The sequence below is a fragment of the Vipera berus genome (assembly GCF_964194415.1).
Source record: "Vipera berus genome assembly, chromosome: 2".
Classification (NCBI taxonomy): domain Eukaryota; kingdom Metazoa; phylum Chordata; class Lepidosauria; order Squamata; family Viperidae; genus Vipera; species Vipera berus.
Genome location: NC_138203.1, coordinates 272,703,522 through 272,731,458, shown reverse-complemented (window position 1 = coordinate 272,731,458; position 27,937 = coordinate 272,703,522). Strand labels below are relative to the sequence as shown.

The following is a 27,937-nucleotide window of genomic DNA, read 5'->3' as shown; positions in this document are numbered from 1 at the left end:
CCGGCTCGGGAGGGGAGTGAAAGGGAGCAAGGAATGCCCTGGCTGGGGGAAGCCTGAAGGAAGCAGGTGTGGGGCACATGGGGCAGCTCCACTCCCTTGCCCACTTGCTTCGCCTTGGGGCAACAGTGGCATGATTGCCACACGGCCTCCTGCCCATTGCGGCAGCCAGGTGGGACGGAGGGGGCAGGGTCCTAATCAGAGCTTAATTTTGGCGTAGGGCTTATATTAGACCTACTCCCCAAAATTAGGGTAGGTCTTTTTGGGGGAGGTGGGGCTTACTTTTGGGAAAACATGGTAAGTATAGGAAACACAAAGTACGTATCTGTAAAATCTGGCGGGGGGGGCGGGATTCCAGTCTGAGCAGAAAGAAGAAACTGTATACAGAATGGAAAGAGTTTCAGTAAGAAGACTAATCTTAAAACTCCACCAAGAGATCCGCTCTGTGGACATTATAAATGCACAGAATCTGGAAAGAGTTTTATTCAAAAAGAAGAAAAATTCTCATGAAAGGATCCACACAAAGGACAAGCTGTATACATGCCTGGAATGTGGAAATAGCTTCAAGAACAAGTAGTCTTATTCACCACTGAGGTATCCGCATGGGAGAGAAACCATACAAAAACCTGGAGTGTGGAAAGAGCTTTTTTTTTTGCTAAAAGTGCCCTTACTGATCACCACAGTATCCACACGAAAGAAACCATATAAATACACACAGTGTGGAAAAAGCTTTACTCCTAAAGCTCATCTTAACTCTCATGAAAGAATCCACACTGGGTAGAGAGACATTAATGTGTGGAAAGAGCTTTACTTACAAAACACAATTTTCATAAAGGACATGTAAGTTCACGGAGGGTAGAAAGAGCTTTTCTGAGGAGAGAGGCATTACTGTCCACCAAAAGAGTCCACAGGGAAGCCAACCCAGAAGAGTGTGAGAAAAAAAAACCTTTATTGATTACAGCACCTTTAGTTGACATAGAGGGAACAACACAACAGAAAAATAGAAATGAATGGAATAAAGAACAGGCTTCACTGAGAATAATGGGCTTCTCTTAAAACGATACAGGGAAAAACGAATCAATGTATTGAGCTTTATTCACGACAGTCATTCAACATCCAAGGATCTAGACATGGCGGAAAGTTTATTAATGCATGGAGGAACATTTATCAATGCATGGAAAGTGAAAAAAATCTCTGAACTGGTCACACAGGAGAAAAGCTATAAGCAATCGAACATCAAAGTTGCTGAGGGCAGATCAGTGACCTTAGTTATAGGATGTTTTATTTCTTCTTTAGGCAAATGTTTGTTTCCACTCAAGAGATAATTCATGGGGGGAAAAGAAATTCAAGCCTATTTCAACCTCCCAGCCTCCACAGGGATGTAAGAAGCTCCAGCTTTTGAGGAAATGGCCAGAATTCCTTCTTCCTTCTCTCCCTTTCTTTTCTCTAAGGCAGGAATTAATGGACTCCTTTCAGCTGATATTGTTCAAACTATTCATTCTCATTGAAAATACAGTTAACCTTATTAGAAACTCTTATGTGCCTTTGTTTTTCTTCTTTACAAACAAACGAGAAAAGACTTCTGGAGAACATGGATAGGGATGGGGTAATGGGAGAATGAGAATGACTTTGGAAGACATGGGAAGAGCCTTAGGCTGGACAATCATTATCTAAAAGATAACTAGTCCCCACAAGGAGATTGTGAGGGTCATGGGACAATGGAAGAACTGTAGAAGAAACTCCCTAATTTTTTTCAGAGTAAAGGGAGAGGAGGGAATAAATATGTGCAGAGTTTCAGGATTTTGTATTGTGGCCTCACAGTAGAAATAGCACTAGTATTCATTCTAGTGCTTCTTGTCTGTATTTAGCTCAAAAGGCTGACAGAGGAATGCAGATCCCAAACCTTTATCCAAGACCATTTCAGTACCCAACAATTTCCCTTCCCAAAGATGCACAGGTATAAAAACACAAACACATGCATTCATATCTCAAACGGAGCATCTGATTTCTGTGATCATTCTAGAAATTTAGTGGGATCAACTTTCTACTTAATAACCAGAAATACTCTTTTTCATGAGCAGAACATGTTAACTAAACAGGGTGTTAGAAAGTTATTTTTCTTCTGGAAAAATATTTTTGGCAGGAAGGAAGCAAGATTATTTAGGATGCAAAGAATGTACAAAGGCTTACACAAGAAATTATTAAACACACATTTGAAAATGTGTTTAATGCTAGAAACTGAACAAATGGAATGTCCTTTTTTCCCTCCTCAAGGTTTTTGGGTGAACTGAATACAAACACAACAGAAAGGCACATTTTACAGTAAAATACATTATCAAACACTATGACACAGAGTTTGAATATACCTTAGGTATCCATACTTAACTTTTCCGCTTTTTGCCAAACGCCTTACAATCGTGATCAATATTAACAATTTCTATGCAGGCTTCCTTGAAATTCAATGAGGAAGCCTGCAAGGAAGGATTCAGGCCACTGTCCCCTGGCTGGTTCCTGGTTACTCATCTTAGTTACACAGATTTTTTATAAATTGATTACGGGTGATGAAAGCAAGAGGGAAATCTAGCAAGTCTCCTCTCCAGGAAGGGAGCACAGAGGAGAGGAAGCTCTCTGCTCCAGCCATCCTGACAACCTCCAGGGCGAGGCAGAGGGCGAGGCTTCCCCTCGTTGGCAGCCCGGGATCCAACCTGCCTTTCCCTCCCGTCGCCTTCCCCGATTTCCATCCCGCGTCAGTCTCTGCATCTGACGGAGGCGGCTTCACTCACGAAGCTCTCGTTTTGCAAGGAAAGGGGTCAGTTGGAAAAGGGGCTACCAGGCGCCTTACGACGTTCAGCCCCCGATCCGTCCGTCCTGCGCTGGACCCAGAGGCCAAGCAGAGCCCCAACTTTCAGCGGAGGCTCCCCGACTTCCATGCAGGGCGCAGGACCCGGGCAGGGTGAAAGGGGCCGATGAAGAGGGGCGACGCCGAGATCATCGGTTCTTCCCTGCCCTTTGCAATCACCGCCGCCCCAGCCTCCGCTTCCGCTGCCCGCCTTTCAGCGAGCCCCGCCCCCTCGGAAGAAGAGCAGCGAAATAGATATTACGGGAGGTCGGAAAAGGAAGGTCTCCTTTCATTCTTCTTCCTATCAGGTCCCGTCTAGGAAGCACATATCTATCGTTCTGGCTCCTCCTTTAGGCACGTGAGCCCAGGATCGAGCAGGAAAGTGGCGGAAAGGATTTGCTGTTTCTCTCCTCAGGCGCGGAAGGTCCGAGTGAGCGGAGAGCCATTTCTTCCCTCCTGCAAACCGGAGAAGAGGTTTTGGAGGGGCCGGTTGGCATTTCGGACTGCCTCGGGCTTCTTTTGGCTGCCCTCGAGCAGGAGACCCGAAGGGATCCCCAAGGATGGAGGCCGCCCTCAGCCCAGAGATCCACCGCCGGCGCTTCCGCGGTCTCGACGGCTGCAGCCAGGAGGCCGAGACGCCCCGGGAGCTTTGCAGCCGCCTGCACCGCCTGTGCCGCCAGTGGCTGCGGCCGGAGAGGAGCAGCAAAGGGGAGATGCTGGACCTGGTGGTGCTGGAGCAGCTGCTGGCCCTGCTGCCCGCGGAGATGGCGAGCTGGGTGAGGGAGTGCGGAGCCGAGAGCTGTTCGCAGGCGGTGGCCCTGGCCGAAGGCTTCCTCCTCAGCCAAGCCCAGCGGGAAGAGCCGGGAAAGGGGCAGGTGAGGAGGACGGGGGGGCTTCATCCTTGGAGCTCCATTGGGGGTGGGTTTAGGTTTAGAAATATTAACAGTATTATCATTAAATGTAAATGGACTAAACTCCCCGGCTAAGAGAAATATAATTTTGAATAAGCTCAGCAAGAAAAACATAGATATAACAATTCTACAAGAAACACATAAAGACTCAAGATCAGGATCTACTAAACTACCCTAAGTTAGGAATCAAATTTGTATCGCTTTCACAGCAGAAGAAAAGAGGAACTGTGATATATGTTAAAGAAAGAATCTCAGCAAGTCAAATCTATTGAGATGAGGAAGGTAGAATACTGATTATTGAAATTTCCCTGAATAAAAAAAAGGTCGCCCTGGTAGGAATTTATGCCCCCAATGAGAAACAAAGACAATTTTATAAGAAACTGCATAAGGTTATTGCTGATATGGAATATGAGAACATTTGTATAATTGGCAATTTTAATGCAATTATAGACAGAGAATTAGATTATAAGAGTGAGGAAATAAGGAAACAAACCAGAAGAATATTACCAGGTACTTTTTTTAAAATGGTGGAAGAATTAAATATTCAAGATAGTTGGAGGGAGAGAAATTTGAATGAAAAGCAATTTACATACTGTTCAGGGCAGCATCGATCATGGTCCAGAATTGATATGGTCTGGACAATGAAAGACTTCAGTTCAGATATAGATGACATAGTAATAGACATTAATACTCGGGCAGACCATAATCCCATTATAATTAAATGGAAAAGAACAGAAGACAACAACAAGGAGGTGGACTCTAAAAAAAGCAATCCTAAACCAAACAGAATTTAAGCAAGATGGAGGAACAAATGCGGACATTCTTACAGACAAATAAGAAAGAGGAGACTAGCACTCAAAATTTATGGGATACGGCCAAGGCAGTTATGAGAGGAACTGCAATTGCGTACATGGCCAATGAATATAAAAAGAAAAGGCAATATCGAAAAAGTTTAGACGAAGAACACGAAAAATTAGAATTAGAACTACAAAAAACCCACAATATAGAGACCTAAAACAACAGCTAGATTTAAATAAGCATAAATTATAAATTATTATAGAAAAGGGAGAAATGGCACAAAAAATAAAAAGCATTAGACAAAATTTTTTTGAACAGGCAAATAAACCTGGGAGATGGTTGGCCTATAGATTGAAAAAACAAAAAGATAATAGATGGATTAGTAAATTATGTAATCAAGCAGGGCAGATAGTACATCAAAATGAAGGGAAAAATGGGTGACGTATGAATTCTATAAAAATCTTTATAAAGATGAAATGATCACTGAGGAAAGAATATCACAATATCTTATGAAAGCAGACTTACCGAAGGTTACGGAAGAATTTCAAAATATTTATTATTTATTTATTTAATTAGTTTTCTATGCCGCCCTATTCCTGAAGGACTCAGGGCGGTTTACAGGGCAAATATATTAAATAAAGATATAACAGTCCAGGAAATTATAGAAGCCATTAAAAAACAAAAAAGTAATAAAACACCTGGCCCTGATAGATTACTGTCCGATGTATATAAAAACCTCCAAGAACTTTTGGTCCCGACACTATTGGATTTATTTAATGAGGTACTACACAGTAAAAATCCCAAACTCCTGGAAAGAAGCAATCATCTCACTAATTCCTAAAGAAAACTCTTGACCTGCATTAAAAACTATAGGCCCATTTCTTTACTGAACACAGATTACAAGATTTTTACGACTGTAATGGCAGAAAGATTAAAAAAATAGCTGAATTTATCCATGCTGACCAAAACGGCTTCTTGCCTAAAAGACAAATTAGACATAATATCAGGATCATACTAGACAGAATATTATGAATTATACAGCAAAAAACAAGTGGCATTGATTTTTGTTGATGCTCAGAAAGCGTTTGATAACATCAAATGGAATTTTATGTTGACTCAACTAAACATGGAATTCGGGGGGGGGGGGAATGTTTAAAGCAATCTATTCCAAACAAGAGGCAAAAGTAATCATAAACGGAGAACAAATAGCATTCAAATACAAAAAGGTATGAGACAAGGCTGTCCATTATCTCCTCTATTATTCATTCTTTCTTTAGAAGCACTCACAAGAATAATCTGAAAAGATAAGCTGATTAAGATAAGCTGAGGACCCAGATTGTTGGGGGCAATAAGCTGACTTTGTAATAATGCCGCTGGGGGGGGGGAAAGCCCTAATAAGCAGGCATATACATAGGATGAAGGCTATTGCTAAGCACATTGAGTTGTGCTTTAGATTGTAAGCTGCCCTGAGTCTTCGGAGAAGGGCGGGATATAAATGGGATTTAAATAAATAAATAAAAAAATTAAAGGATTAGAAATTAGAAAAGAGACATTTAAATTACAGGCTTATGCAGACGAAGACCCCTTAGAATCTGGAACAAGATTATTACAGGTGGTGGAAAATTATGGAGATGTTGCGGGATTGAAGATCAATAAAGAAAACACTAAAATGTTAGTTAAAAATATGTCCAATTCACAAGAAACTGAGCTAGTAGAAAAAATTAATATCCAGACATCCAAAAGAGTAAGGTACTCAGGGATCCAACTGTCGGCAAGATGTATTACACTCAAAAGAGAAAATTATGACAAATTAATAGACCAAATTAGAGCAGACCTAGACAGATGGAAAAACTTGCAGCTCTCCTTTATGGGGAGAATAGCAACAATCAAGATGAATATACAGTACTTCCCAAATTACTCTTTTTATTCCAATGTGTACCAATTAAATTAGGTAAGGATTTTTTTTTGAAAATTTAAACAAAATTATATCCAAATTTATCTGGCAAGGTAGAAAACTGAGAATTAAAATTATTACAGGATGCAAAGGAAAGAGGAGGGCTCGGCCTCCCAAGTTGGGAAAAATATTATCAAGAAGCAATAGCGATATGGATAAAGGATTGGATACACTTAAGGAACAGAAGACTACTAGCATTAGAAGGCCATGACATGCAAATTGGGTGGCACGCTATAATGTGGAACGGAAAATATAAGGCTCATCAGTACTTTCAGAATCATTAGACAGGCACTATTAGACGTGTGGATAAAAATTAAAAAAATTATATAGAAATCCCCAATTGGCTATCCATATTAGAGATTTCCATGCACCCCAAATTCATAAATTTAGGAAGTGTACTTACATATAAAGATCTCTTAGATGAAAATGGAGACCTGAAAACAAGAAAAAGACTACTGTATTTTCCGGCGTATAAGACGACCCCCTACTTTTAAGAAGTTTTTCAAGGTTTTTTGTCTTATACGCCGGAAAATACTTACATGCCCTGCCCTCCCTGTCCGTCGCAGAGGAGGCGAAGGCCCGACTGGCCCCGCCGGCCCTCCTGCTTCTCCCGCGCTTCTGCCGGCCCCCGAGGTGCAGAGTTTCCCGGGCAGCAGGCAGCGCCGGAGGGCAGCCGCCACCCCGCCACGGCCGGCGCCCTTCCTGCTTCCCCCCCAGGCCTTGAACTTCTCCCATTCGGCGCAGGGCGGGGCAGCTCCGCCTGCAGCCTCTTTTTCATGTGCCACTTCCCTCTCACCGTCGGCCAAGGCGTGCTCAGCCCGAGCTCCCGGTCCCTCTTCCCGGCCGGCTTCCCGCCCTGCCCCTCATGGAGCTGGACTGGGCGTGCAGCCTCTCGGTGTGGCTGCTTTTCCTGGGCAGCCTGGCGGTGCGGCTCCTGCGCTCGGACCTGTTGCTGAGCCGGCGGCTGCTGCTGCTGCTGGCCGTCCTGCCGCTGCCCCTCAGCGCCGCGCTCACGGCGGCTGCCTGCTGGCTCGTCTCGGCCAGCACCGCCCGGCGGAAGCACAGCATCGGACGAGAGCAGGACTTCCCTGCCGGCTCCCGTCCGACGCTCTTCCCTCTTGAGGCAGCATCCCCGAGGACTCCTTAGGAGCCGGGGAGCGATGCTGCCTCAAGAGGGAAGAGCGTCGGACGGGAGCCGGCTCTTCCCTCTTGAGGCAGCAGGGGGAGGATGAGAGAGGGGAAAAAGTAGAAGCGGCCGGTCCGTCCGTGCTAGAAAAAAGCGAAACAGCGGCAAAGCCCCGGTCAAACCAAACTTAGATCCCGCCCTTTTGCCAGTGCACGATGAAACTGCAAACTCCAGGCACAACTCATTCCTCACCGACGGGGGAGTGGTAAGGATTGGCCAGCGCGGCGCCTGCGGTATTTCGCCAGTGGGGAAAGCACTAACTCGAGAGCCAGGTGACGCTCCCTGCAAATTTTTTTTAGAAAACCTCGGTATTGGCTCTGTCCTTAAAGAAAGCAAACAAACGCACTCCAGATCAGAGGGGGCTATTTCGCCAGGAGCTGCAAGAAACCGCCCCCCCTCCCACCTGCTTCCTGCACCTTCACTCCTCCAGAGCGGTCCCACAGGTGGCAAGGCCAGGGACTTCCAACGCATCCCCCGAAGGGAAGCCTGAGAAAGCAGCGAACAGATTACTCTACCCTCCTCCAAGCAGCTGCATCCCACCTCCGTCCGACGGGCCCGCTGGAAAGGAACGCGCCTTATGAAAGCGTGCAGGACTTCCCTGCCGGCTCCCGTCCGACGCTCTTCCCTCTTGAGGCAGCATCCCCGAGGACTCCTTAGGAGCCGGGGAGCGATGCTGCCTCAAGAGGGAAGAGCGTCGGGCGGGAGCCGGCAGGGCAGTCCTGCACACGCGCGCACTCCCTGGCTGCTAAGGAGCAGCCGGGGAGTGCGCGCGTGCGCAGGACTGCCCTGCCGGCTCCCGCCAGATGCCACCCACTGATTTTCCGGCGTATAAGACGACTGGGCGTATAAGACGACCCCCCAACTTTTGAGGTGATTTTCATGGGTTAAAAAGTCGTCTTATACGCCGGAAAATACGGTATTAGAAGATGGTATAAAGTTGGAATGGTGGGCATACTTACAAATATAGTCATGATACAGAAAAAGACAAAAAAGAACCAGGGATAAAATTAGAGCATACACAATTAGATAAAATCCTTCTAGGAACAGAAGACCAAATGATAAAAAAGATATGTCAATATCTATTAGAACAGGATTTGTTAGAAGAACAGGTAAAAGAAACAATGTTAACCTGGAGTAAAAATTTTGGTTAAAGTATTGACCTAGATAATTGGCAATCACTATGGGATAGAAATAGGAGGTTAACGCTAGCCGCCACCTATAAAGAGAATCTGTACAAGATGTTTTATAGATGGCACCTTCCCCCTACAAGGTTAGCAAAAATAGATAAAAAAATCTCAACAACGTGCTGGAAATGCAGAAGGCTTCCAGGGACTATCATATGTGGTGGGAATGTTCAAAAGCGGAAATTTTTTGGTAGCGGATAAAAAATTGGTTGGAAGAAATATTACTACAAAAATTGATTTAAAACCAGAAACCTCCTTATTAGAGATTATTAATGATAAACTCAGCAAAGCATCTTTCTATTTATTATTGCATATTTTAACCACAGCAAGATTGGCATATGCCCAAAAATGGAAAAGAAAGGAAACACCCACTGAAGAAGAAATAATAGATAAAATTTTATCCTGCGCCGAAATGGACAGGTTAACTCTAGAGATTAAAAATAAGACTGAAACAGAGTATTATGAAATTTGGCAAAATTTGTATGATTGGTTAGAGATAAGGAGGATCGCTGAGATGACTATTGTTTGATTAGTTGATAACGTAAGTGATAACGTAAGGACTTCTTATTAGTACCTATATCAGGACACAACTGAAAGATGTAAATATAACGCTGGCGACTGAAAGTTTACCAAAAAAATTACAGATGTTATATGTACAGTTTGTTATACTCTGTCCTGTCATAGAATGTATTTTAAGTTTTTGTTTTTTCTTTCTGTAACATAAGGTAATACTAATAGTAGTGTTGTAGCCAGGGAAGTTGAATCATGTCCACTTTTGTTTTTAAATGTATATTTAATAAAATTTTCTAAAAAAATAATAATTGGTATGATCTGCTGCTGAATCTAGATAAGGGGAAGCAACTGGATTATGTGAATGGCCTCTGATATACAGCCACATTTAATAAGCCCTATAATACCACAATAGTTAGAGAAATGAACCAATTAACACACCCTTACAGTTTATGTACATGAAAATACAGCCTGCTGTTTTAACTGCCCTATGTTCATCATTTATTCAGAAATATAAGTCACATGCAGAGTCCCTGAAGTGTCTCTGAATTGGGTTGGGGAAGAACAGATAGGGAAGGAAAAGGTAAGGAATGCAAACTAACATGGATATGGTCTTCTGAAAGTGGATCATGAATCAGGCTTTTCTTGTGATGCAGGAGCCATTCACAGAGGAGATTTCAGCAGAGCTCCAGGGCAGAGATCGATTCCGCTCTATTCAGGAGCTGTTTTTCTGGAGGATCCAACTCTGTCCACCTTGTCAGGTAAGTGCAGGTTTCTTCTCAGAACAGTAGCGTTCCAGCTTCATCCATTCAGGAGCTGTGTTTAAACCAGGGGTAGGTAATTCTGGGAGTTGAAGTCCATGAGTCATAAAAGAGCCAAGGTTGCCTACCCCTGATTTAATACCAAAAGCTGAGTCTATGTGCACTTCAACACAGCATCCACCCACATTTGGCTTTCAGGATTGTTTTGGAGATGCAAACGAGACAATTCACAGGCAAAGAACTTTCTATTAGAAATGTAATTTAATTGTAGAAAGAGTTTAATATTTCTGAATATTAAGAAGAGTGCCTACAATAGTTAGATAAGAAACCCATGAATTGATACAATAACAGTGGGATTAAACATACCTGAGAAGTGTTTTTTTATTTTATTAAATATTTATGCCATCCGTCTTGTAATGTGTTAAGTATACCAAGAAAAATATAGCACATGAAGGATAAACAAGTAAGTTAACACTAAGTGGCTGTAAGAATAAAACTCTTGTTCAAGTGACTTGAGATTTCAAGGATATTACCAAAAATTTAAAATAGGTTAGGAAAGAAGTTCCTAGTGGCTATGTCCTGTTTACTCAGGAATTTTGTCAGCGAGGCAGGTAGATTTAGGGGATTTTCTGCCAAAAACTACTTGCTGAATTACTCTAGGCCACTGGGAAGCTCCCCAACGGTGGCTGTTTTATCTTCTACAACCTGGAAGAAGCTAAGCTGTGATTTGTTCAGCTGCAGCTTTCCAGCACCTCGGACTATGTGTCCTGAAAGAAAAAAATCTATTTGGCTCTTGCAAATGTGTGCTTTCTGTTGTGTGCAGTAAGAGAAAATTTTCGACGTTTCCTGGGATCGTCTGCTTTTTTCTCTTTCTAGAGCTCTGATTCCTTTACGGAGGTGACTGTGGACTTCACGGATGAGGAGTGGAGGCTGCTAGATTCTGGCCAGAAGGCCTTGTGCAGAGAAGTGATGCAGGAGTTTTCTAGGAATAAGGATGCTCTGGGTAAGGTTCAATTCTCTATGAGGCTATGGCAGAAATATTCACCATAGAATTGAGAAATGTCCTAGACCTAGATATTGCGTGAAAGTGACTGAATAGATTGACTGATCGACACCAACGACTCCTAGATCAGGGCTTTTCAATCTTTTCACCCATTGTACTAGTTTTAGGATAATGTAATATCCACCAGTCACCTAGGAAGATGTAAAAAACCTGATGACCCCCCCCCAAAAAGGGAAAAAAGTGATAAAATACAGGTAGTCCTCTACTTACAACTATTCGCTTAGTAACTGTTTGAAGTTACAACAGCACTGAAAAAGTGATTTATGATCAATTTTCACATCTATGACTGTTGCAGCATCCCCAGGTTCATGTGATTTACATTCGGATGCTTGGCAACTGATTCATACTTACGACGGTCACAGTGTCATGTAATAACCTTTTGCAACTTTTTGCAAGCAAAGTTAATGGCCCTGGGCAAAGTGGCAAAATGAAACCTTTATGCAAGTTGTAGATCAGGGGTGTCAAACTTGCAATGGCACATGATGTCGCTACGTATGGCAACTTTTTTCCAATGCTAGCAATGGGGTGGGCACGGTTTCAGCATGACGCATCCGGCACGTGGGCCGCCAGTTTGACACCCCTGTTGTAGATGCTGGAAGACTAAGTTCAACATTCTGCTTTGCTATGGATGTAATGCCAGATTTTCATTGATCATGTTTTCTTTGAGTCATATCGTACTGCTAAATATGGATACTAATCTTCTCACGAAGAAGATTAAGCTTCCCAGGAATAAGTCAGTGTTGCAGCTGTATCCTTTTATCATACCTGGTCCTTATTTCCTGTTGTTGAACTCATAAGATTTTATTTTCTAACATGCAGATGATGTGTCTATGAATGAGAATGACAAGGAGGCAAGGTTAAATCTACTTGAAATAGAGAAGAATGAAGTAAAAGTAAGCCTTGGCCATCAGAGGGACACCAAAAGACTAAAGAGAAAACAGCCAGAAGATGGAGGAGAAAAGTCATCTACTGCTCTTGGTATTCGTGGCTTCCTATCCCAGGAGGATCAGAAAGAAATGAGAAAAGGAAAATATAGAAAGAAAGAAAACATGAATTTGAATTACGTAACTATGGCAGAAACCACACTAAAAAACCACTGTATGTCTCTAGACAATATGGAGAATAACTCCTTCACTTCTACTTCACCAAAGAAACCAAATGCATCTGTAAAAACTGGGGGGGATTCCAATCTGAGCAGAAAGAGGAAAGTCTGCATGCAGTGTGGAAAGAGTTTCAATAATAACAGTCATCTTATTTGCCACCAAAGGATCCACACAGGGGAGAGACCATATAAATGCATGGAATGTGGAAAAACCTTTAACCAGAAAGGAGCTCTTAATCGTCACAAAAGGATCCACACTGGGGACAGACCTTATAAATGCACGGAATATGGCAAGGATTTCATTAGCAACAGTAATCGTATTTGTCACCAAAGGAATCACACCGGGGCGCGACCTTATACATGTATGGAATGTGGAAAGACCTTTACCAGGAAAGGACGTCTTAATCTCCACCAAAAGATCCACACAGGGGAGAGATCGTATAAATGCATGAAATGTGGAATGACCTTTATCCAGGAAGGACATCTTAATCTTCATCAAAGAATTCATACTCAGGAGAGACCGTATAAATGCATAGAATGTGGAAAGACCTTTACCCAGAAAGGAGATCTTAATCGTCACCAATGGATCCACACTATAGACAGACCGTATAAATGCACAAAATGTGGAAAGAGTTTCATTAGCAACAGTAATCATATTTGCCACCAAAGGAACCACACCGGTGTTCTGTACCAGCCTACTACTGGCCCTGCAGAAAAGGCAGGGACAACCCCTTTTACAAGAAGGCAAGAGGCTGGAACTAAGCTTGCCAAATTTATGGATACAAAAGCAAACAGAACAAGACACGAACCATGAAACGGGAGCTATTCAAACGGTTGCCTTCAGCAAACCAGCCCTCCCACGCATTCCCCTTTGAAACAGTTCAGGGCGTGGCTTCTCTGCCTCCTTCCGAGGTGCCCCATTGCCTTCCTCTGTTTACTCCTGATTGACTGCCTCCTGCGTCGGGCGTCCTTGAACAGGGCCAGCTGTGGGTCATCTTCATCCACGCTGTCAGGCTCACACAGCTGGGTCTGCGTCGTAACCAGGTGGGAGGGGCCTGGCTGAGGGCTCTCATCAGCAAGGTCTCCAACACCCTCAGCAACCTCTCCAACACCCCCCTCCTCCTCCTCTGAATCGTCCGACCCAAATGCCGAACCCACAGGCTGACCCTGAATCACAACAACCGGGGAGCGACCATACAAATGTATGGAATGTGAAAAGAGCTTTATTCAGAAAGAAAAACTTAATCATCACGAAAGAATCCACACAGGGGGGAGACCTTATAAGTGCATGTAATATGGAAAGAGGTTCATTAGCAACAATAAACTTAATCGCCACCAAAAGATTCACACCAGGGGGAGACCACACAAATGTATGGAATGTGCAAGAGTTTCATTAGCAACAGTCATCTTAATTGGCACCAAAGGACTCACAATGGGAAGCGACCATATAAGTGCATGACTGGAAAAAGCTATACTGGGAAAGCTCATCTTAACTGTCATGAAAGGATCCACACTGGGAATAGACCACATTGATGCACAGAGTGTGGAAATAGCTTTACTTGGAAAACACAACTTAATTCTCAGAAAGAGCATATAAATTCATGGAGGGTAGAGCCATTCTGAGGAGAGGCGATACTGGCCACCAAAGCATCCACAGGGGAACTGGTCCACAAATATATTGAGTATGGAGGGGAAAAGCCTTTAATGACTATAGGTAGTCCTCGATTTACAACCACAATTGAGCCAAAAATTTCTCTTGTTAAGTGAATTTTGCCCCATTTTATGACCCTTCTTCCCTCATTTGTGAATAACTGCAGTTGATAAATTAGTAATCTGGTTAAATTAATCTGGATTCCTCATTGTCTTTGCTTGTCACAACATCACAAAAGGGATCACATGATCTTGGGACACAGCAACAGTCATGGATATAAACCAGTTGCCCAGCATCTGAATGTTGATCACACGATGATCAGGAAGTTGCAATGGTTGTTTAAGCGTGGAAATTGTCATAAGTAACTTTTTTCAGTGCTGTTGTAACTTTGAAAGGTCACTAAACAAACTGTTCTAAGTTGAGAACTTCCTGTACAGCAGATGAATCCACACATTGAGCTTTATTTGCAACAGTCAACTTATTCATCCAACCATCTAGACATTGCAAGAAGTTTATTAAAGCATGGAAAGTGAAAAAAACATCTGGTTTGAACTGAAATATTATCTACCATCCAAGTGGTCACAGAGGAGAAAAGCTATAAGCAACTGAATATTAAAATTGCTGAGGGGAGATCAGTGACTTTAGTTATGGGATGATTTATTTCTTCTTTAGGCAAATGTTTCTTTCCACTCTGAAATAATTCATAGAGAAAGAAATTCAAGCCTACTTCAACCTCCCAGCCTCCTCAGGGGTGTAAGAAGCTGCAGTGTTTCAGGGAGTGGCCAGAATTCCTTCTCCTTCTCTCTCTCTCTTTCTCTCTCTCTCTCTCTCTCTCTCTCTCTCTCTCTCTCTCTCTCTCTCTCTCTCTCTCTCTCTCTTCTCTCCCTCTCTTTCTTCTAATGTAGTAATTAATTGACTCCTTTCAGATGATATTATTCAAACTATTCATTCTCATTGAAAATACAATAAACCTTATTAGAAACTCTTATATGCCTTTCTTTTTACAAACAAACAATGGAAGAGACTATGATGGACAAAAATGGTTCACCCGAGATGCCGGTATGCACTCCTTTGTCAGGAAGAAAGCTGAAATAGAAGCCCAGAGAAAAGTCAGTCAAGCAAAGGAGGAAGCCCGTCAAGCAAAGGAGGAAGCCCAAATGAAAATTCTGCAAATAGAAAAGGAACGAGCAGCTGCCCTGGCAAAACTGAAGGTCCATGAACAGGCAGCGAAGGAAAACACCGATGTGGAGTGTTCCATTCCAATAGCAGTGGAAGATCTGATGGAACGCACCAGTCAATACGTGTTAAAGCATAATGTTTGCAACGATGCAGAGCCATCTTCCACACTGCCTACAAACACCACAGAGACCCCAGAACTGCAAAGGCCTGTACTCCTTCAGCACCACAACACAAGTGCATCCTCTGCACTTTCCACTCACCACTCAGAGACCACAGAACTGCAAGGGCCTACACCTCTTCAACAACATAGCACAGGTGCGTCAGCTGTGCTTCCTACAGACAGCACAGAAGCCCCAAGCCTACCAAGGCCAGCACCTCTTCAACACCCAGAAGCAGGTGCGTCAACACTTCAAACTGCACTACCTCTTGCCAACGACGACATAACTTCCAGTAATGATCAACGATTGAATCGACAACCAGCACAAATTTTAGAGACTACACCACAGCTGAACGCTTGTGCAACATCACTATCCTGGTGCACCTCATCCTTATTCACCAGAGAACCTCCACACCCAAGGGGCCCAACAAGTTTCTTTGGCATCAAGGAGTGAGTAGTTAGACCGTTCTGACCATGCCAGGTACATGATTCAACAAGAGCTTCTCAACTCTAGCCTCTCAAAGTTTAATGACTGTCCAGAGACCTACAGATCCTGGAAAGCAACCTTCAAAGCTGCTATTGCTGATCTCAACTTCAACATCAGAGAGGAACTCGATCTACTCTTTTCCTTTCCCCCATTCTCATATTTTTGCAGGTTCATAAGCCACCATGCCTAGACGAACAATGACCCCAGCTTCAACTACCCTGAATCCAGTGTTCCTGCTCCATCACCAAGGTACGTTAACACAGCAGCTCAACACAAAGACTCACGTGGAGCTGTGTCTACAAGAAAGACAGACATCTCACCTCCTGTATCATCTCAATGGAGTGATTCAGGTGGTGGCAACTCACATACTGTACCATCTCCTCCTAAATGGAGCGATTCAGGTGGTGGGGATGGAAGATCCCAACCATCAGTGTCCTATTCACAAACTGCCTCACCCTCTTAGAAAATGTCATCAGCTTAGAGCAATGACTATACAAGAGCAGAAAGAGGTTCCTCAAAACTTGGAATATGCTACAGGTGCTGTGCTTCATATGGTCATTTTGCTAAAAATTGTAAAGCCTTTGTCAAGTGCACAGAATGTGATAGCGACAAACACAATACAGCTACGCATCCTGATCCACTTCCAGGCAATCCACAGCAACCACCTGTATCCAACCCTGCTTCAAATTATGGCGGGGAGCAGCATGGCAGGGAGCAACAAAGTCACGCTCCAGTTTCACCTTTACCCTATCCTCAAGTTAGAGACCTTGTTCTGTTTAAGGACCAACGACCTCAAGAATCGAAGGGCACCAAAATCTTTCATCAGACCATCGCAGAACTTGTCCTGCTTTTGCCCTTGAAGACTGAACTCGTTGCTTTCCTTGTTGAATCCTGACTTCAAGAAGAAAAGTGCCTTCAACTTGATCCAGACAATTGAGGCCTGAAAAGGCAATTGTTATTATTGCAATATATATGCATGGTTTTTATATATATATATCTTTCAGGTCTTGAACACAACAAGCAAAACCTCAGCCTGAAATGGCAGTTTTTATTATTGCAATATGTATGCATGTTTATTTTAATATCTCAAGTTTTATGTCCTATATGTATGCATGTTATTTCTTATAACTCTCAGGGTTCATGTGTTATATATATCATGTCACTCATGCGCTTGTGACCTCCCGTTTGGACTACTGTAACGCTGTCTACATGGGGCTGCCCTTGAAGACCACTCGGAGGCTTCAACTGGTGCAGAATGCGGCCGCGCGAGTTGTAATGGGGGTTTCCCGATACTCCCATGTAACACCTCTACTCCGCGAGCTGCATTGGCTTCCGGTTGCCCTCCGGGTGAAATTTAAGGTGCTGGTTATTACCTATAAAGCCCTACATGGCCTGGGTCCGGGATATCTGAGGGAACACCTGCTGCCGGCATCAAACGCCCTTCGCCCAGTGCGCTCCCACAGGGAGGGTCTGCTCAGGGTTCCGCCGGTGAGAGATTGCTGGCGGGTGACACCCAGGGATAGGGCCTTCTCAGTGGGAGCGCCTGCCCTCTGGAACCAGCTGCCGGTGGAGCTGAGGACTGCCCCCGACCTCCGATCATTCCGCCGGGGCCTGAAGACCTGGCTCTTTGAGCTCTCGGGCCCAGGCTGAGGAGAAAATTTTAACTGGGGTTTTTAGTGTACAGGGTGAATTTAATGCTTTTTAACTGGTTTTAACTTTTGTATGCTTTGATTTTTAATTCCCTGTAAACCGCCCTGAGTCCTCAGGGAAAGGGCGGTATACAAATGCTAAAAAATATAAAAAATATATAAATATATATATGTTGATTTTTATATCTTTCAGGTTTTATGCCTCATATGTATGAATGTTTATTTTATATTTCCCAGGTTTTTATGTCTATCTTAGGTTTATTACTTATATCTCAGGTGTTTTATAACAACAAGCAAACCACAAACGTGTATTTGCATTTGTATAACTACCGTTATATGGTTTATATGGTGGTATTATGTAATACCAGATGGGGAGTGTGCTGCTACCACGTGGCTGTTTTGGAGAAATTACAATGTGGGCAGTCAGACCCTCCTACCCTATGATGTATTTCCTCTTCCCTCCCCTTTCTGGGATGGACTTCCTCCTCCTTTGTCTCTGGAGAGAATCCCATCCTCCATTATCCAGCTAACATGTGACAATAGCAGACTCATACAGACGCTCGGAATATTACCATTTTCTGACCTTGGAGATACCTTGGAAATGCTGTACAAACGTCATCTTAATCTACATGCAATAAAGGTATTTCTATATGATAAAGGGTGTTTCCACGAGTTCAAACTATCTGAAGAGAGCTGTTAATGTTAACGAAATCTGCTTATCTCGACCATAGAGGTCTTATCAAGAGATTAATTAATGTACAATGGCTTGGATTCAGAATAACGTCAGCACCCAACAATCGCCCTTCCCATATAATATATGATTAATTTTTTAACATGGTCACCTTAATATTCGGTAAACTGTTGTCTGGGTTTATATTAAAAAAAACATTTGCTAACAATTGGTTTCTATGATCTATAATCCACATAACAGCTTCACGTGATGTCCTCTTCTTCCCATAATGTTCTTTTACCAATCTTAATACAATTCTTATTGTTTTGTTAGATAACAATTGAGTATAATTTTTTTCTAATATTTCCGCAAATAATAATCACCTCAATATAATTTTTCTATCTAGTCATTCTGGTTGCCTCATCATATATCCCATTTACAGTTCTTGTTTACGTTTGTTTTTCCCACAATATTCAAGACATTCTTACTGGTTATGATTTTCTCAAAGTTAATTACGTTTAAATATTTGATTCCATTTTTTCTCATGTAAACCATCCCATAATTTTTACCTTAAGGAATAAATAAGACTAAAAAAAAAGAAAAGTAAAGAGGGATAAAAAGATAGTATACTACTGAAAGTCCATGTTTCCCCTAAGCTAATAAATATTTCCAAAAATTTTCCATTCTTTTGTACCATAATTAAGAATATATTTAATCTTTAAATACTCAATTTAATAAATCTAGTCACCTGGTCTTTTAACTTATTGAAAACATTTTTTCCCATCCATTGCAATTTTCTTAAAATCAATCAACATTTAAATATCTAAAATATGTCCTTATATATAAGCCATTCTAACTCATATTACTCACATCAAGAAATGAGATAAGAAAAAAGAAGAGAGAGTACTATATTATTTGAGGGACTCCTCCCTCTTAATGTAAAATTCATATCCAAAATCTATTACTTTAACCATATTCAAACAGGTGTTTCTTTTTTAAATATTCCCTCTGATAAGTCCCACCTATTTTCTTAATTTTCACTTTGGCCTTTTGCCCAATATCTTTAATCAATATATTCTGCTGAATCGGAGTCTTTCCATATTTTTCTGGGTGTCACTGTAGATATAAAAAATAAGTACAATATTTTTGTAAGAGGCATTTGCTCTTTCATGTTTGTTGAAAATCTTTGTCTCTGTATCTATCATTTTTTGTCTTTCTAGTTCTAGTTGTGTTCCTGACATACCTGCAATCCAGTTTGACCAGTCTTTTTTCTTATCCTCAAATTTGTCTTAGTTGTCTTTTCCAAAACCAATATTTCTTGTAAATTTTTCCCCACTTGGGTTAAATCATACCTCTTGTGTTAAGTTCCATCTTTGAGTCTCTATTGTCGAATTTGTATTATCGTTTTTATCTGCTCTTTCTGTTATTTCCTGGGATTTTTGTTGTTGTTGTAAAGTTAAATTGGAGATGAATTGGTTTATGTTTTCAAAGTTATTTTGGATTTCTTTGTGGTTTGAAGTCATGGTTGTTTGAATTAGTTGCAGCATCTCGTATGTCTCCTCTTGAAAGGTATTTACTTTTTTTCTTGATAAGTTCTTTCTGCAAGTCTGATTTTCCACAGTGGTCAAGAATCGAGGTTTTCTTTTCTCTGCAAATAGCTTTGGAGTCACAGTTTAGTAGATATTTATAATGTGTACTTAATAACCAGAAATGAATGCTCTTTTTCATGAACAGAACCTGTTAACCAAACAGGGTATTAGGAAGTTATTTTTCTCCTAGACAACTATTTTTGGCAAGAAGGAAGCAATGATATTTAGACTGCAAATCAGTGCAAAGAATGGACAAAGGATTACAAAAGAAATTATTAAATAAAACACATATATGTTTTGGTGGACTGGTGAGAGCTTAGCTTATGTTGTCAACTGTATAACAAACCTGGCTGCAGCCATTTTGCTCGTTCTAGGTTGGCACAAGAACGGGAGGGTTAGGGTTAGGATTTCTACCAGTCTAACCATTTCACTGTCCCATGGGAACCAAGTTCATTTCTTTCAGGTGGGTGCGATCATTTGGTTAGAAAAACCACCAAAGTATTATATTGGGGAACGTAGCTGGTTACACAGCACTCAGGTGGGAAGCTTAACTTTGCAATAGTGTGTCTCTTGGGAAGGAACCTCAGATTTGGTTTCACTTTTGACCCTGCCGATGTTATGTAGCCAATAAACATGTTCTTTGAGGAAACTTCTAGCCTCGGAGTTCTGATTAGTTTGGTCTCATCTATCGGAACCATGAGGTATATTTGAAAATGTGTTTAATATTAGGAACTGAACAGATGAAAAGTCCTTCCCCCCCCAAGATTTTTGTATGTACTGAGTAGCAGTACACCAGAAAGCCAAATTTTACAGTAAAATACATTATCAAATTATAGTTTGAATATACTTTAGGTATCTCTAGTTAACTTTTCCACGTGTTGCCAAATGCCTTGCAATCACGTGATCAATATTTACAATTTCTCTGCAGGCTTCCCTGGAAGGGAATGAGGAAGCCTGTAAGGAAAGACTCAGGCCACAGTGTGCTGGCTGTTTCCTTGGGATGGGCTGAAAAAGGTCCACCCCAAAATCCAACCTGACTTTTTTCAGTCAACTCCTAGACAGCAAAAGTGCTGCTTGGCAATGGGTGTGGAGGCTATCTATGGTATGGGAAAGTGACAGTTAATTCACATTTTAAAAATCATTATCTTAGATGTTCCATTTTGAGAGTGTGGAACAGATATAAATCAAGGCTGTGTCTAAAAATACTTTGTGGATTTTGACACAAGAAGCATGTTATGGAACGAAAAAGGTAACTAAGCAGAGTTAATTTATGGTGACATATTCTGAGAAAGATTTTGAAGCTTGAAAAAAAATTCATTTCCCAAAGGTTTTCTTATACACAATGATTAGAAACATTTCAAATAAAGTATGATTTACAGTGTATAAAGAATGCTCACAAGTCACTCTCCAATAAGATGATTATAACTTATTACTCCTTTATTATGAATTAAATTTATATTCCACCTGTCTAACCACCAGGGGATTCTGGGTGGCTTAAAAATTGAAATAACAATACTGATATATATAGCAACAAAATTACAATACCTCTGAAATAACAAAAACATAAAACCGAAACCCTCGGTCCTCTAGGCTCACTTCTGCCCTAGCAACGCGGCAAGCGAACCAGCGGGAGAAATCTCCCCTCCAAGAAGGGAGCATAGAGGAGAGGAAGCTCTCTGCTCCAGCCATCCTGACATCCTCCAGGGCGAGGCTTCCCCTCGTTCGCAGCCGCGGATCTAACTTGCCTTCCCCTCCCGTCGCCCTCCCCGATTTCCATCCTGCGTCACTCTCTGCATCTGACGGAGGCGGCTGCACTCACGAAGCTCTCGTTTTGCAAGGAAAGGGGTCAGTGGGAAAAGGGGCTACCAGGCGCCTTCCGACGTTCAGCCCCGATCCGTCCGTCCTGCGCTGGACCCAGAGGCCAAGGAGAGCGACTCCTTTCAGCGAACCCCGCCCCCCTCCGAAAAAGAGCACCGGAGTAGATATTGTGGGAGGCCGGAAAGGGAAGATCCCCTTTCATTCTCTTCCTACCAGGTCCACTCTAGGAAGCACAAATCTATCGTTTTGGCTCCTTGTTCTGTCATTTGAGGTCAGGAGCCCCAGGAAATTGGCGGGAAAGATTTGCCGTTGCTCTCCTCAGGCGGGTAAAGAGTGAGTGAGCGGAGAGCCATTTCTTCCCTCCTGCAAATCGGAGAAGGGGCTGCGGAGGGGCTGGGGGACATTTTGGATTGCCTCGGGCTTCTTTTGGCTGCCCTCGAGCAGGAGACCTGAAAGGATCCCAAGGGATGGAGGCCACCCTCAGCCGAGAGATCCACCGCCGGCGCTTCCGCGGTCTCGACGGCTGCCGCCAGGAGGCCGAGACGCCCCGGGAGCTTTGCAGCCGCCTGCACCGCCTGTGCCGCCAGTGGCTGCGGCCGGAGAGGAGCAGCAAAGGGGAGATGCTGGACCTGGTGGTGCTGGAGCAGCTGCTGGCCCTGCTGCCCGCGGAGATGGCGAGCTGGGTGAGGGAGTGCGGAGCCGAGAGCTGTTCGCAGGCGGTGGCCCTGGCCGAAGGCTTCCTCCTCAGCCAAGCCCAGCGGGAAGAGCCGGGAAAGGGACAGGTGAGGAGGACGGGGGGGGGGGGAGGCTTCATCCTGGGAGCTCCATAGGAGGTGGGGAGGGGGAAGATCAGGAATTTATTCACTTCTGCAAGACGACAAAGGGATTAAAAATATGACTCTGTAGCCTTTTCTGAAATTCTCCCTATTTGGAGAACTAATTTCTTCTTGTTTCCTTAATTAACCTTCCTTAACATCCTTTGGGATGTTATCCACATATGTCATAATAATGTTGTGATCTGTTATCTGAATCTAGATAAGGGGATACAACTGGATTATGTGAATGGCCTCTGACAGAGCCACATTTAATAAGCCCTATAATACCACAATAGTAACAGAATTAAGCTAATTAACACACCCTTATAGTTTATGTACATGAAAACACACCCTGCTATTCTAACTGTTCTATCCTTCCGAGGTAGGTAAAATGAGGACCCAGATTGTTGGGGGCAATTAAGCTGACTTTGTAATAATGCCGCTTGGGGTGTGTGTGTGAAAGCCCTAATAAGCAGGCATATACATAGAATGAAGGCTACCGCTAAGCTTGTAAGCCGCCCTGAGTCTTCGGAGAAGGGCGGGATATAAATGGAATTAAAATAAAAAATAACTCCCCTTCATTCATAATTTACTCAGAAATATAAGTCACATGCGAAGTCCCTGAATTCTGTCTGAATTGTGTTTGAGAAGTACAAGTAGGGAAGTGTAAGGAATGCGAACTAACTTGGATATAGTCCTCTGGAAATGGATTATGAATCAAGCTGTTCTTCACATGCAGGAGCTGCTCACAGAGGAGATTTCAGCAGAGTTTTGGGGTGGAGGAGATAGATCCAGCTCTATTCAGGAGTTTTTTTTCTGGAGGCCCCACCTCTGGCCACCTTGCCAGGTAAGTGTAGGTTTCTTCTGCAAACAGTAGCGTTCCAGCTCCATCCATTCATGAGCTGTGTTTAATACCAGATGCTGAGTGTGTGTATTTGAATAAAATGTCCACCCACATTTGGCTTTCAAAATTGTTCTGGAGATGTAAACGAGACAACAGGGAGGAACTTTGTATGAGCAATGTAATTTATTTGTACAAAGAGTTTAGCCCTCCATAATACTATTCAAAATTATGCTTAAACGAGTTAGAAATGAAACCCATGAATTGAAACAATAACAATGGGATCAAACATACTTCAGAACTGGTGTTTCTTTATTTTGTTAAATATTTTTGCTACCCATCTCCCTTGTAAAGTGACTGTAAGTATACTAGCAAAAGTAGACCACATGAAGGACAAGCCAATAAGTTAACATTAAGTGAATGCAACAATAATACTGTGGTCAAGTGACTTCGGATTTTAATGATGTTACCAATATTTTGAAATAGATTAGGAAAGAAGTTCCTAGTGACTATGTCCTGTTTTCTCAGGAATTTGGTCAGTGAGTAAGTCTAGGGGATTTTCTGCCGAAAACCTATTTGTTCAGTTATTCCAGGCCACTGGGAAGCTCCCCAAGGGTGCTAATGTGGCAGTCTACAACCTGGAAGCAACTAAGCCATGATTTGTGCAGCTGCAGCTTCCCAGCCCCAAGGCCTGTGTGGAAATGAAAACATGAATCTGTCATGAAAGAAAATGTCCATTTGCTCTCTTGCGAATGTGCGTTTTCTGTAAGAGAGAAAACTTTCAACTGTTTCCTGGGATTGTCTGCTTTTTTCTCTTTCTAGAGCTCTGATGCCTTTAAGGAGGTGACTGTGAACTTCACGGATGAGGAGTGGAGGCTGCTAGATTCTACCCAGAAGGCCTTCTGCAGAAAAGTCATGCAGGAGGTTGCGGGGAATATGGCTGCTCTGGGTAAGGCCAGGATGTTCATCTCTCTATAAGGCTGTGGCAAAAATACTCATCATAAATTTGGCTGAAAAAAATCTTTCTGTACAATCAGAGACTCTTAGATAACAATTTGCAGATATCACATCCTGGCTAGACAACTGGATTGTACCAAACCTGGAACAAAGAGAGTGGGGGAAGACATGCCTCTTTAAGCTTCTAAATTCTAATCAAAATATTTTCTTTTTCCCGAAACAGATGAAGTATTTGTGAATGAGAACGACAAGCCAGGAAGATTAAATCTACTCCATATAGAGAAGAATGAATTAGAAGTACTAACCCTAGGCCATCAAAGTGACACCAAAAGGCTAATGAGAAATGAGCCAGAAAATGGAGTGGAGAAGTCATCCACTTCTCTTCCTGTTGGTATTTGTGGCTTCCTATCTCAGCAAGTTCAGAGGGAAATGAGAAAAGGAAAATATAGAAAAAGCGAAAAGATGAATTTGAATAACATAAATATGGCAGAAACCAGACTAGAGAAAAACTACAAGCCTCTAGACACTATGGAGAATAACTCCTTCACTCCAACTTCACCAAAGAACCTGTATAAGAAAGACAGATCACATACCTCTGTAAATTCGGGGGGGGATTCCAGTCTGAGCAAAAAGAGGAAATTGTGCATGCAGTGTGGAAAGTCTTTCTATAGCAAAGGTAATTTTAATCGCCACCAAAAAATCCACACTGGGGAGAGACCATATAAATGCACGGAATGTGGAATGACCTTTACTAGGAATGGAAATCTTAAACGTCACGAAATGGTGCACTCCGGGAAGAGACCATATAAATGCATGGAATGTGGAAAGACCTTTACCCGAAAAGGATGTCTTAATCTTCATAAAAAGATGCACACTGGAGATAGTTCATATAAATGCATGAAATGTGGAAAGACCTTTATCCAGAAAGGACATTTTAGTCTTCATCAAAAGATCCATACTGGGGAGAGACCATATAAATGCACAGAATGTGGAAAACGTTTCATTTGCAACAATAAACTTAATCGCCACCAAAAAATTCACACCATGGAGAGACCACATAAATGCATGAAATGTGGAATGACCTTTATACAGAAAGGAAAACTTAATCTTCATGAAAGGATCCATACTGGGGAAAGACCATATAAATGCATGAAATGTGGAATGACCTTTACCAGGAATGGAAATCTTAATCGTCATGAAAGGATGCACTCTGGGGAGAGACCATATAAATGCATAGAATGTGGAATAAGCTTCATTAGCAAGAATAGACTTAATCAGCACCAGAAAATTCACACTAGGGAGCAATCATATAAATGCATGGAGTGTGGAAAGACCTTTACCCGAAAAGGATATCTTAATCTTCATAAAAGGATGCACACTGGAGAGAGTTCATATAAATGCATGGAATGTGGAAAGACCTTTATCCAGAAAGGACATCTTAATCTTCATGAAAGGATCCATACTGGGGAGAGACCATATAAATGCATGAAATGTGGAATGACCTTTACCAGGAGTGGAAATCTTAATCGTCACGAAAATATGCACTCTGGGGAGAGACCATATAAATGCACAGAATGTGGAAAGAGCTTCATTAGCAAGAATACACTTAATCACCACCAGAAGGTTCACATTGGGGAGCAATCATATAAATGCATGGAATGTGGAAATATCTTTGCCCGAAAAGGATATCTTAAACTTCATAAAAGGATGCACACTGGAGAGAGAGCATACAATTTCATGGATTGTGGAAAGAACTTTACTCAAAAATAAAAAATTGTCATGAACCACAGGAGTCTATCAGGTCTTTTGTCTAAAGTGCCCGACTTCTGCAAGGTTTTTGTCCTAAAGTGCTGAGCACCAAGTGCAAATATATTTTTAATCATTGCAGCACCTTTGGTTGTCACAGTGGCATCCACACAGGATAAAATTGGAAGTATCTGAGAAGTGGAACCACCATCACTGAGTGTGCTTAATTCTCCTAAAATGATCCACACAGGAAAAATAAATGAAATCCATGGAATGAGCTTTATTCTCAGCAATCAACTTAATTTTCATCCTACGATCCAGACATGGCAGAGAGCTAACTAATTCATGGAATGTGCAACAACCTGGTTTGTATGGAATCTTGTTTACCATCCATGTAGCTGCACAAAAGAAACAGGACAAGCACTAGAATTTGGAAATTGCTGATGTTGGATCAGTGACCTTACTGATGCCTTTCTTCTTGAGGCTCAACTACTCTGGAGGAGACTGTCCGGCCCCTCTCCACAAGGCACACCTGGAGACTGAGATAAAAGGAAATGCTGTGGAGAAGGGCATTTGTCAGGAACAAATACTGATTCCTTGGAGTTTTGTGTGTTGTTGCTGATCTCTTGTTCTGTGATTTCTGTTTGGAAACCTGGAAACTGACTATTGGACTGACTGACAATGTTGCTTGAATGTTTAAAGTCCTCGGGCTGTATTTTGGCTTCTCTTTTGAAAGTGCTCAGGCAAGCTTGTATTCACACAGACTCCTTAGGTTTATGATGTATGTGTCATTCCTTGTTATCTCTGTGGCCTTGAGTACATTCCTCTTCTAATCAGACTGTATGTGCAAGTACTTGCAGCCAGAGTCGGCTGAAGTGTTGTGTGTCTTCTGTTGGAGGATGGCCAGAAATGTGGGAGCATTTGGGGAAAATTAGGAGCAATTAAAGGGCTGTTTGAATTGCCAGCTGACTGTATTGCCTCTGTGCTGTGCCCTGGGTCATCACACATACCTTCAGCAGCCTCTGGCTGCAAGTAGTTTCACAAGTTGTTAACTCCTTCAGGTTTCAATGAACACACAGATTAGAAGAGTAATTTACTCAAGGCCACATAGATAACAAGGAAAGATACATACATCCAAAATCTAATGAGTCTGTGGAAATACAAGCTTCTGTGAGCAGTTTCAGAAGAGAAGCCAAAATTCAATCCGAGGTCTTTGAACACCAAATCTAATTTGTCAGCCAGCCCAATGGTCCGAGTTTCAGGGTTTCCAAGCAGAAATCACAACACAGAGCAAGAGATCAGAGAGTTCTTTCCAAGATCAGCAACAGCACACAAAACTCCAAGAAATCAGCGTTTGTTCCTGACAAATGCCCCTCCCCACAGCATCTCCTCAAGTCTCAGTCTCCAGGTGTGCCTTGTGGAGAGGGGTGGGATGCTCTCCTCCTTAGTAGGTGAGCCTGCCTGCGTTGTTTCCTCCTTCTCTCCACTTCATGCTCTAGGATCAGAAGGAGGTGGGAGCTCTGTCATGTTCATCCTGTCCCAATCCTGAAAGGCTCTGGCCTGTCTTGGCCTGTTCTTCCCCACGTCCCTCTGAAGCCACAGACACCTCTCCCTCGAGCTCCATAGGCTCCTGTTCCAGCTCATTTTCCTTAGCAGATTCAGGCTCTGACAGAAGCATGACAAGCACATACCCCGCCCGCTCACAGAGGTACGTGTTCCGTGAAACAAGCTGGGCAGTGGTAAGGTACTGGTATACCTGCAATTAGTTCAGGTTCGCATCCCACCAGGCTCAAGGTTGACTCAGCTTTCCATCCTTCCGAGGTAGGTAAAATGAGGACCCAGATTGTTGGGGGCGATTAAGCTGACTTTGTAATAATGCCGCTTGGGGGGCGGTGTGTGAAAGCCCTAATAAGCAGGCATATACATAGAATGAAGGCTACTGCTAAGCTTGTAAGCTGCCCTGAGTCTTCGGAGAAGGGCGGGATATAAATGGAATTAAAATAAAATAAAAATAAAATAAATACCATTGGCTATCAGGGCACATTGGTCAGATCCCCAATCCCCCATCAGCTT

General features: G+C 42.6%; 2 protein-coding genes across 2 annotated transcripts; both read left to right on the top strand.

The window, feature by feature from the left end:
- Positions 1-3,214: 3,214 nt before the first annotated feature.
- On the top strand, positions 3,215-17,081 carry LOC308661810 (zinc finger protein 263-like). The gene is made up of 4 exons (XM_081317000.1): positions 3,215-3,711; positions 10,036-10,140; positions 11,017-11,143; positions 12,023-17,081. Exons 1-4 carry the CDS (start codon positions 3,397-3,399, stop codon positions 13,117-13,119), a joined length of 1,644 nt encoding a protein of 547 aa, XP_081173126.1. The 5' UTR covers positions 3,215-3,396; the 3' UTR covers positions 13,120-17,081.
- A 5,899-nt stretch (positions 17,082-22,980) lies between these two features.
- On the top strand, positions 22,981-26,129 carry LOC308664473 (uncharacterized protein). Its single transcript, XM_081321715.1, has 3 exons — positions 22,981-23,167; positions 23,984-24,110; positions 24,342-26,129. The coding sequence occupies exons 1-3, from the start codon at positions 22,994-22,996 to the stop codon at positions 25,886-25,888; spliced, it is 1,848 nt and encodes a 615-aa protein (XP_081177841.1). The 5' UTR covers positions 22,981-22,993; the 3' UTR covers positions 25,889-26,129.
- Positions 26,130-27,937: the final 1,808 nt, after the last annotated feature.

Coding starts and splice junctions, on each gene's coding strand:
- LOC308661810 (XM_081317000.1), top strand. CDS start 3,397: ATGGAGGCCGCCCTCAGCCCAGAGATCCACCGCCGGCGCTTCCGCGGT. Junction 3,712..10,035: donor AAGAGCCGGGAAAGGGGCAG/GTGAGGAGGACG, acceptor CTTGTGATGCAG/GAGCCATTCACAGAGGAGAT. Junction 10,141..11,016: donor AACTCTGTCCACCTTGTCAG/GTAAGTGCAGGT, acceptor TTCTCTTTCTAG/AGCTCTGATTCCTTTACGGA.
- LOC308664473 (XM_081321715.1), top strand. CDS start 22,994: ATGCGAACTAACTTGGATATAGTCCTCTGGAAATGGATTATGAATCAA. Junction 23,168..23,983: donor ACCTCTGGCCACCTTGCCAG/GTAAGTGTAGGT, acceptor TTCTCTTTCTAG/AGCTCTGATGCCTTTAAGGA. Junction 24,111..24,341: donor GGGGAATATGGCTGCTCTGG/GTAAGGCCAGGA, acceptor TTCCCGAAACAG/ATGAAGTATTTGTGAATGAG.